General features: G+C 37.7%; 2 protein-coding genes across 2 annotated transcripts in view; both read left to right on the forward strand.

Moving 5' to 3' along the window:
* Window positions 1–1572, forward strand: part of LOC111890303 (probable LRR receptor-like serine/threonine-protein kinase At3g47570) — a 48270-nt gene extending 46698 nt beyond the window's left edge. Inside the window, exon 4 of the mRNA XM_042896214.2 lies at window positions 1283–1572. Within this exon, the coding sequence (XP_042752148.1) occupies window positions 1283–1557 (275 nt within the window). The 3' untranslated portion in view covers window positions 1558–1572. The remainder of the gene's footprint in view (window positions 1–1282) is intronic.
* A 2231-nt stretch (window positions 1573–3803) lies between these two features.
* Window positions 3804–4729, forward strand: LOC128127153 (chlorophyll a-b binding protein of LHCII type 1-like). Its single transcript, XM_052765554.1, has one exon. The coding sequence runs from the start codon at window positions 3862–3864 to the stop codon at window positions 4660–4662; it is 801 nt and encodes a 266-aa protein (XP_052621514.1). The 5' UTR covers window positions 3804–3861; the 3' UTR covers window positions 4663–4729.
* Window positions 4730–11242: the final 6513 nt, after the last annotated feature.

Here is an 11242-nt window from a genome sequence, read left to right on the forward strand (position 1 = left end):
TAGCTGTACTTGACGAATTAGGGTTAGGGTTTGTGATGGGGACATTGACAAAAGTTGTGAGAGAAGGATCTGATAGAGATGATGAAGATGGTAATTATGTATGACATCTCTCATATGCATACATACATGACCTTTTTTATTCATATCGTCTTCTCCACCCTTCATCTTCAACCCATCTTGTTGTATCTTCCACAAATCAAAGACACAACATCACAAATACTTCACTCCGTGAAGAAATTTCAATCTGTTCACCTTACGCTTCTTCCCCTTGTGTTTTTTCACCTCGAGTTTCTTCTTTGAGATCGACTAAGATCAAATCAGTGGTTCCAGCTCTGACTTAGAGCCCAAGTCGTAACCCTAGCCCTTGCCCAAGTCCAATAAGGTCAATACAGAAGAAATCGGCCGTTAACAGATGGTTATCGGTGTCCGAAGCAGCTTCCGATCGTAGGGTATCGGGGTTGTCTAGAATGGGTCCAGGTTCTCATTGACGGTTAGTGTTAAAACTATAAAATTGTAAAGTTTTTTTTAGAGAGTCATGATATCACCGTCGACCCGGGCAGTTCACGCACCCCCAATCATATCGTCTCCACCACCACGCCTTGTCGAATCCAGAGAAGAATACCAACATAGTTTGGGCTTGACTGCCATGGATATTTTAAATTTAGGGCTTGTAAATTTGATTCAACAGAGGAGGGTGGGTTTGTTTTTTTTTTTGAGTTGCAGCTCCTTTTCAATCGACCCAGATCAAGAAATTTGAAACTTCAGAAGAAATTATTTGATATAATGGTAGCGAACTTCAGTTCTTGTTCTGAATAAAGATGAAACTAACCTCCAAAATGGGACTAATTGATCGGACAAATTGGAAGGAAGTGAACTAGGGTTGAGGAAGACGAACTGATGAGAGAGAGAGAGAGAGAGAGAGAGAAATCGGGTGGGGTGGACCTGCCTTCTATTTTTCTTTTCTTTTGCTTTTTTTTAATTATAAAACAATTAAAACAAATAAAGAAAATGTGAAAAATAAATAATAAGGGCAAAATAGTCCTTTCAATTTTTCAAGAACCAAAACCAAAAAAATTCTTGATTTTGGACCTTCCATGCAAGCTGAAAACTTTTTGGACTCTATTCAAAGTTTTTTTGCAAACCACAAGGACTAATTTTGCAGTTTTGTCTTTTTTTTGGACCAAAATCACAGAAATATTTTGATTTTTGACCTTTGATGCAAGTTGAAACTTTTTGGACCCTATCCAAAGTTTTTTAAATACCACAAATATCAATATTGCAGATTGGTCGTTAAACTCACTATCAAATCAAGTTTATGAAGATGCAAACTTTAAAGCACAAACGTACAATCATTCTTGTTGCTGTTGGTGGGACGAGTCAAGTAGACGTGTACGTACAATTTATAAAGTGGAAGGTACAACCAGTTGCTGCACAAATAAGCAACCGTATACAAAAACACTGGAGTGTGGACCAAAGCAAATGCCCATTTCTATGGCTGCTATCAAATGTGGGAAAATATCAGAACTCCTGGCGAAGAGACCTGCCAACTGGACATAGAAATCCGGAGTAGATAAAAATATTATTAAATATATATATATATATATATATATATATATATATATATATATATATATATATATATATATATATATATATATATATATATATATATATATATATTATTAGTGTAATCCCTCTTCTAGTTTTAATAGCAATAAAAAAGGGTAAAAGTAATGTAGTTCATCAATGAATATTGGATTTTCGAAATCAAATTGTTATGCTGTTAATTAAAAAAAATTATAATTGCAAGTGTATATTTGGTTTCCTAGATGCGGATGTGTTTGATGAAATAGACTTCAAATTGATGTAGTTTGATGAAATATACTTAAATGTGGGATCCTTCAAATTTATGCCCTTTGTGTAAAACTGTTTTTTAGCTTTTTATAAAAACGTTTTGAGAAAAAAACAGATGGACTTTCACTTTCATTTTAGTCAACAAGTTTTACAAAATGTATTTTATTAAGAATACTATTATATGCAAAAATAGTCCTTGTAGTTGGCAAATTTATGTGCTTTTGGTCTAAAACGAAATGTTGGTGCACCACTAGTCCAAAATTTGATATTTCTATTGTTTTTTGTCCCTATCAACGTAAAAAGACTATTATACCCTTATATTTGTTTTTTTAATTTCTTTTATATTTATTCAAATTTTTTTTATTAATTAAAATAGAGAAAAAGTCTCTCTCTCTCTCTCTCTCTCTCTCCCTCCCTCCCCCTCTCTCTCACTCTCTCTGAAACGCAGAGTGAGAGATTCTTCATTCATCCTCCATCCTCACTCTTTTAATCAGACCCCCATATTCACTCTTTCCATTGATTTTGAAACCCAACGGATCTGTGATGTTTTTCCCCAAACACACACACACACACATATCAGAAATTTTCCAGAAAATCATAACACACACACACACATCACTCCTCTGTCGAAGCTGCAGTCGGGGCTAGAGTTTGTAGAATGAATTCGGCCACCACCATCAATCTCGTATACCATCACCGTTCTACACTACCGTCTGTTGCAATTAGGAAACCCTAACCCTCAAACATGAAAACCCTAGACCTAAAAAATGTAGATCGGAACCACCGAATTAGAGTTGGGATCAGGCTTCGAGTTATACGAAGATGAAGCAGATGTGGAACCTGATGAAGAAGGAGGAGAATGTTTTGCTTTTTTCATCAGAGGGAAAATCGCGTTCCCGAGTAACGCTTGCAGATCATCCACAAAAACAGAGGTTAAACCCGACGAGGGAGCAGCGGCGTCGGCACTAGCTGAGCTGGTGTTCATAAACGAATTGTTAATCATTGGTGGTCCAGTTGTGGGATTAAGCTCACAAATCATGGATTTAAGCCACGATGAGAGATCAAAAGGATTATAATGAATAGATAGGAAGCAATCAAGGATGTGTGTCGGGAGGGTATTTGTGCTCTCCCTAGTGATGATCACCAGTGCTTTTGGCTTGTTTTTTGAACCAAGGGGCGACCTCGTGGTCGGCGACGTAATATATCCCCACTACCGTTGCCAAAGCCAAGAGTGTGTTGGTTGTTGTCATCGTCGGAATCGGGAAAGATTTAGAGATGAAGGTCAAGGCGATGTTGCAAGTTTGGAAGGGAGAAAGGGGAATGGAGGAAATTTATGTTTAAAAAACAGGAAGATGGGGTATTGGATTTTTTAAATTAAAATAATAAGAACTCAATTAAAAAAAATTAAAAAAAATTAAGAGCATAATCGTCATTTCAGGTAGGATACGGACCAAAACCACAAAAAATGATAACCATAAAGACTAAAACTACACAAGATATCCAATTTTGGACGAGTAGTGCACTAACGTTTCGTTTTGAACCAAAAGCCCATAAATTTACCAACAACAGGGACCATTTTTGCGATTTTGTCTTTTGTTAAAAAGAGCTACTCATTTACTATTTCATCTAGTTTTAAAAAAATATGATTACAATTATGTTTTTCTTTATATTCTAAAAACCAAAATATAATTTAACCTAACTCGTTACTAATTATGCGAGTAGAGGTAGAAGCCTCTAAAATTAAAGGTTCTAAGTAAGTAAATAAATTAATTAACTTGATAAATTTAATTAACTTATTTAACTTCTAACATTATTTATATAAATTATTTTGATTAAAATATAAGTAATATCTTCAGTGACCAATGATAACCAAGATAGAGATATCACTCGATAACGAAGGCTTACATCTTTCCCATCTATAAATGAACTCCCAAAACCCACACATCTTCACAACTCTCAATATCAAACATAAGTACTTAACATCTTCTCTTCTAACCAACCTCAACAATGGCTGCTTCCACCATGGCTCTCTCCTCTCCATTCGCAGGCCAAGCAGTGAAAACAAGTCCCTCAAGTTCTGAGCTTTTCGGAAATGGACGGGTTTCCATGAGGAAGACTGCAGCTGCCAAGAAGGCTGCGCCATCAGGAAGTCCATGGTACGGCCCTGACCGTGTCAAGTACCTAGGCCCATTCTCCGGCGAGGCTCCATCATACCTGACCGGTGACTTCCCAGGTGACTACGGCTGGGACACCGCCGGACTTTCTGCTGATCCAGAGACATTTTCCAAGAACCGTGAGCTTGAGGTCATCCACTGCAGATGGGCAATGCTTGGAGCTCTTGGCTGCGTCTTCCCTGAGCTCTTGGCCCGTAATGGTGTGAAGTTCGGTGAGGCTGTATGGTTCAAGGCTGGATCCCAGATCTTCAGTGAAGGTGGGCTTGATTACTTGGGAAACCCTAGTTTGGTCCATGCTCAGAGCATCTTGGCTATCTGGGCCACCCAAGTCATCTTGATGGGTGCTGTTGAGGGCTACAGAATTGCCGGTGGACCATTGGGTGAGGTTGTTGACCCACTTTACCCTGGTGGTAGCTTCGACCCATTGGGCCTTGCAGATGATCCAGAGGCTTTTGCTGAGTTGAAGGTGAAGGAGATCAAGAATGGGAGACTGGCTATGTTCTCCATGTTTGGGTTCTTTGTTCAAGCCATTGTCACAGGAAAGGGGCCGTTGGAGAACTTGGCTGACCACCTTGCTGACCCTGTTGCAAATAACGCCTGGTCTTATGCTACAAACTTTGTCCCCGGAAAGTGAATGTACTAAATAAGGGTTTTGATGTAAAATGATTTGTGAATTAATATATAGCTATTTTTGGACTGCATATCTTAAAATGATTTCTAATCATAGAATAACATGTAGTAGTTAATAGTTATAATTGTCATGTGCTTTTGTCCCTACGTATATTATGTATGCCCCAACGGTTGAAGTAGATGTGCACAAAAGAAAATACTGCTTTCGGTTATGAAAATCCTAACCAGCTATAAACACTCGTCAAAGGATTTTAAAATCCAACCTGTTGAGGTCTCTTTTTCATACCTCGTTTTTAAACATTCTTTTTAAATCGGTTAGATAGGCTTGATCATCCCTAATCAAAATAATTTATGTTAGAAAGTTGGCTAGATAGGCTTGGGCCATATAACTTCTTACAATGACCTGTTTATGGGTCATATCACATCGATTACTGATTTTCTTTACTAACTCACTTATATGTAGATATAAGAGTTTGGTTTGTTTGGACCTGGACGGGTAAATGTTGGATATAAAATCACCTATATGTAGATGTGTACGCGGTATTGGACTATTGAGGCTTCTTTACTATACCATCGTAGCATTTAATGTATTAAACTTGAATTCGTTAGATAAAACTTGTTGATTTGAACGGGTTGCTCGTTTTCAAGTAGGAATGGTATTCACTTCAACGCATCTTTGGTCGGGACCAGGGGCGGAACGAGTTAGTTCGCAGGCTACCCCTCAAAAATTCCGGAGAAGAAGGTAAGAGAAGGCCGATGAATCGTATTTTAGTCGTATGTATGCCAACGTGCTCCTCCTCAAATGAATTATGCAACTCAAGATCACACATAAATCCTAATCCCTTGTTTGGTATGTGGTAATAAAATGATTAAAATCAGGAAAGGACTACCGTATTCAAAAGGAATGAAAATTTGGATGTTTGGTTGGTGGCTAGAAAGGACAATTGTATTTTTGATGTAATATCGTTCTCTCTAAATATGTCTTTTTTACTCCTGCTAACCCCATGTTTACATTCCATTCGTTTCCTGTTTTCCCTTTTCATTGGCTCCTTGAATTGTTCAAAATCCGCAGATCAGAAAAATCGCAACATAATCAACTTTTTAAAATAGATTGACAATGATTTCAGTAATTTCAATAAAACCAATCGTGTTTTAGCTTTCAGGCGTGTCATTGAATCGATTCCCATATTAGAAGCAATAAATTTTTTTAAATCAATTTCAACAGCAGAAGTAATTCGACGAGTTCATCATTCTTGTACTTGGAGTTTTTAAAAACAATGTGAATTGTATATGTGAAATGTATGTAATTCTCTTCACAATTTCTTAGTCATTTGATTTCAAACTCCTGATTTTAAGTTCATATGCACAAGTTGAGTTTCTTGAACAAGTCTTTGCACATTAAGTGTTTGCTGAAATGTCTAAATGAAATAGTCTTATGTCTGTGAGAGTAAAAAGTGTATGTCCAATCCAGTAAAGAACAAGACTTGTTTATATTACTAGCATAATGATCCAAAACAACAATCTTTGCAGTTTCTTTTTAAAGGTTAGCATTCATTTGCCCGGGTGTTAGTACTGTAACAAGATTGGCAACACATTTACTATTAGCTCATTTTGATGAGTTTGGGTACTGATGGTTAGTTAGCTCACTTTATTTGAAGCCAACACATTTACTTTTTAGCATGGTTAATTAGCTCATTTTGTTTGTTGCCAAAACATTTACTTTATGGTTTTTAGGAGCTTTTACATGTCAAACTTTTTTATACCATTTAAAACAACTTGCTCATTTTTATTCAAGTTGCATTGTAGACACTTTCACATAAAGAATAAATAAGAAAAAAAAATTGTGCTACCCCTAGAGAAAATTTATGGTACCGCCCCTAGCTGGGACCGTTTTTTTCTTCGTAAAAATGCATATATTTTTTTTTACTTTTTATAACTTTGTATTTGCACGAACGGTCCCTATGGTTTCGGGTGATTTGCACGTTTAGTCTCTAACTTATTTTTTTAACTTGAAAGGTCCCTATTGTTTGTTTTTGTTGCGCGTTTGTTTTTGTTGCGCAACAAAAACAAATTGTAGGGACCTTCCGAGTTAAAAAAATAAGTTAGGGACAACATGTGCAAATTACCCCAAACCATTGGGACCATTCATGTAATTTACTCATCATTTAAGTTGGATTAGCGTGACATCGCTAATTTCACGGCCTAAAAAGTCCAGTTTGTTTATAACTCTCATATGTTGACTTTATCAGCGTAGTATCACTTCAAGGGTTCACAATGAGTGATGTTCTTGTATTTCACAATCAAGGTCTGATCAAGATCTTAACAAGCACGAAGTCGTCTAACAACACACACATGTACAATATGGTACAAGAGGGTAATACTTGCAACAACGACGATTGTTGAAACCAATATCATCCTTCACTCTTAGTTGGGATAATCGACTTGTCGCTCTTCAATTGATCATCTTGACCACTTTGAAAGTATCTGGATACAGACGTACAACAAACATCTTTATACGTCTTCACATTCTCTCTATAATAGCCGAAATTTTTATGGCTTGTTAAACAAATATTAAACTTTTGGACTTCTTAGCTCGTTGTGGTGCTCGAACATCCAGCTACTCTTCATCCTTTGTTGGACCTTCAGTCTTAACCTTCGAGTTACAAAATCAACTATTTATTGGAGACTCCTTCTCCTCCTCAATTTGAGTCATAAACTCAACCAATGATAAGGTCTTTACCTTGGAGATCGCAACAAACTAAATGGCCACACTCTAATGACCTTCTATAGCATAATGCAACATACTAGACTCTTGTCTCTATAACTAAAACACTAACATGGAAGAAACCTTCCTTCATTGTAGCATTTAAGGCCTTGAAGTCATCAGATAAAACTTGTTGATATGAACGGATGCATGTTTTCAAAAAGGAATGGTCTTCACTTCCATGCATCTTTGGCCCGAACCGTTTTTTTATTTTTCGAGTAAGAAATGCACATTATAACTCTATAATTTTCATTTGCTTTTGTAAATCATTTAAGATGGCTTAAAAGGGCCTAAGCCATATATAACCGGTTACTGAGGCCTAACTATGGACCGTTACACCTATTAATTAGTTTTACCAAGTTGGTTTTTAATGTTTAGATAGAAGTAAGGACCACTTAAATACCTACTAGACTCAGACCCGGTTTTTTAAAACGAGAATTATTTAGAAGCTGTATTTTTGGGGACTTTATGGTCCTCACTTCCAACTTTTTTCAGACCAAGTTCGTTCCTTTGGCTAGGATGTTGAAGCCATTATTACGGAGCTAAAGCAAGGCATCTCAGCGAACTCTTTTTGCTCAATAGCTAAATAAAGAGAAAGCAAACCATCCAAAGAGGAATGAAAGCTTCAAATCGTGTCCAAGCAAAGGAACTTACGCCGACTAGTCCTGATAAATGATGATTAAGACAAGATTTTGAAGGGGCGGTTACTAGTCGCATAGTGGTAGTTCTCACTTAAGCAACTCCTTAGTAGAGAACATCCCTCAGTTTGGATTTGTCGTAAAATTTGGACTAATAAAACGATAGTTCACTAGAAGATGGCGGCAAATGGCCTATTGTTGATTTACTTTTCCTTGCCTCACCGCCCTCTTATCTTTGCGGGCCCGAGGAGCTGCCAAAGGAACTGCCATAGTTTATCTCATATGTGGAACTTGACGCTCAAGTCTTGTTTCATTTCATTCATACAACTGACTTTGCCATAACATATAGCAAATACCCTACATCGAAACTTATCCTCATTAATTAGGGCATACACTACGAGGTGTGAAGCGATATCTACTAAACGAAATAACATTTACTATTAAGCCTCAACCAAACAAAGCATCCACTCTTGCTTTTCGACTAGGTTTTCTGTCGCAGTCAATGATGCTCACTCTTCCACAAGTACCGGCGGAGGACTAGTAAACCACCCGGCTAGGAAAATGATGACAAAGATGTATTGCGGCCTCACGCATATGTAAATTCCATCGTTATAGTGCTCCTACCTTTCCTTTCAAGGTGAAGCAGTTGAGGTGAGCTTACTTGAAACAGGGGCGCGTCTGGAGGTACCAAAAATCTCAAACAGTAAATGCTATACACGAAAGCGTTGCTTTCACTGTAGTATTGGCACCCACCTGTCTGCCAAGAAGAGCCACTCGATCTGTAGTGTTTGAACATAGGCTCAAACATTATTTGAATGGTCCTAGCTATGCCATGTGTTCGATAAAAAAAATCTGGAAAGGAAAGCAGCAGGGATGTCAAAAAGAGAGCATTTTATAACACCCTGTTTCGAGTGGTTCCATAGTTCAGGTCTATGACCTGAAGATCAATTATCATAAGGATTTGAGCCTGATGGAACGAGAGGTTTAGACCCATTTTGATGTGGGTAATGTAGATTATGTGATCCAAGAGTTTGGTTTACGCTTTGGAGCCTAAGGGTAAAATGGGAAAAGTAATGTTTCAGACTTCTTTTATGAATTAAGAGTTTTATTTCGATGTGCTTTAAGTTAAAAGTAATTAGATAGGGTTGTAGAGCTCCTCAACTCAATTCCACGGATATAAAGATTATAAAAATCAGAGTTGAAACGAAGAAGTTATGACCGTTTGAAGTCAGTACGGTTTTGGGTTAGCCGCATACGTTAGGCGTATGTGGAAGTATGATGGGCGTACTAGGGTATCCCTGAGTATGTTGGGCTTGCGCGATCAGCGCCCAAACCCTATTTTCGTGGTTTGAGCCCTATTTAAGCTCCTTAACTTCCACAAACCCATTCCATTTTCAGTCTCCACTTGTCCAACACCCTCCCTTGAAACCCTAACCCTAGTTTGAGACTTGTGAGCAAAAAGAAGGTGTTTTTAAGTGTTTTGGAGTGTTCTTGGTACATCTTGGACAAGAAGGAGCTCATTGGAGAAGTGTTGGTTGTTGGAGCTTATAGATCCAGAGTTTGTTCACCTAGATCTTTCTTCTAGAGGTATAAAGCTTGAATTTCGATGATGTATTTGTTAGATCTAGCTAGTTTTGGGTGTTATGAGCTTTTGATCACTTTAGTGCATAAACTTTAGATCTCAAAAGTTTGTGACCTTGTTATGGATAAATTTGGAAACTTTATCCATCTAAACATCATATTGATTCAGATATGAAGCTTGGAGGCTTGGACTTAATGGATTATGTTGAAAACGATGCACTTGTGTTCCATTAGAGACTTAAAGACTAGTTCTTGGTTGTTTGGACCATTCTAATGGATAAATTTGGAAACTTTATCCATAATGGAGTTATTAGTAACCATAAAAAAAATATGATCTTGGACCTCCTATCCCCTCCATACAAGAGTTAAGATGTCTTAATCGATAAATAAGTTAGGGTTTTAGCTTTTGGACCTTTTCTAATCATGGAAAGTAATAAAGGTGGAAAATTTATGACTTAAGTCGATGATTTGAGATTAGATCTGAGTTTGGACATTTTGGTCTCAAGCATTAAGTCCTAAAATGAGAAATGGTCACCAAAGGGGTACGTTGGGCGTACATATGTGTACGCTCAGCGTAATACATGTCTTCCCGATTTCATGTTGTCGCGAGTTGTACCTTAAGCATCAACGAGCATTATGTGGGGCATACGAGTTTGGTATGTAGGGCATACTCGCAAGGTTCTCTTTTGGGCCTGTTGGGCCTTGGGTCTTTTGGAAGTTGGGTCATGAGTTGTTGGGTCAGATATAAGATGGGTAAAATGTTATTTTACCCATGGTAATGATAGAGAATGAAATGGACCTTGGATTATGGGGAATTATCTTAATTATTTACTAGGTATAATTTGGTTGTGTTCAGTGTAAGGAACCCAGTAGCAGCAACACATCTGTTTCAGTTATCTCGACTTGAGGTGAGTTCTTCCGGTGTTTGTCGGGTCGAAGGCACCAATGTCGGCCCATAGATTATTGTTATTTGTATGCTAGTTGTCTGTGTGACTCTTGCATGTGTTGTATGTATGTCGAGCGGGGTCCGATGCCAGGCGAGGCCTGATGAGTGTATTGGGCGGGGCCCATCGCATGTTACTGATAGATCTGTACCGGGCGGGGCCCGATGGATGTATATATGTATGCTATGTGGTATTTTGGGGAACTCACTAAGCTTTGTGCTTATAGTTTATGGTTAAGACTTTTGGTTCGAAAGGGAAAGGTGCGGCTTGATCGTAGCGCATCTACCCATGTTTCCGCACTTTGTGACTTTAGGATTGTACTTTGATAATTATTTTTACTTTGATATGCTTTTGTATGATTGAAAAGGATAACTGGTGTTTAAGGTTGAATTAAAAATGAAATGTTTACCTTATAATTTTTGGGATGTTACAACTTTCTTGCACTGAAAAAAAATTATCTAAGAGAAGAGTGTCTTCTCTTAGATTTCTTCCTCAACGAGTCCAACAGAGATCGGATCCGAATAAAAAAAAATAGGTGTCGCGATCTTCCAAATCAATAAATTGGAAAGTGCCAAACATTAGGAACTACCTTGGGAAGAGTTGGGGGGAAACATAGCATGTCACAAGAGCGAGGTGAGGTTTGGAACTCTACTGTGA

This window comes from Lactuca sativa, chromosome 7 (genome assembly GCF_002870075.4).
Source record: "Lactuca sativa cultivar Salinas chromosome 7, Lsat_Salinas_v11, whole genome shotgun sequence".
Lineage (NCBI taxonomy): Eukaryota > Viridiplantae > Streptophyta > Magnoliopsida > Asterales > Asteraceae > Lactuca > Lactuca sativa.

Excerpts from the sequence above, each read along its gene's own strand:
- LOC128127153 (XM_052765554.1), top strand. The coding sequence starts at position 3,862 with ATGGCTGCTTCCACCATGGCTCTCTCCTCTCCATTCGCAGGCCAAGCA.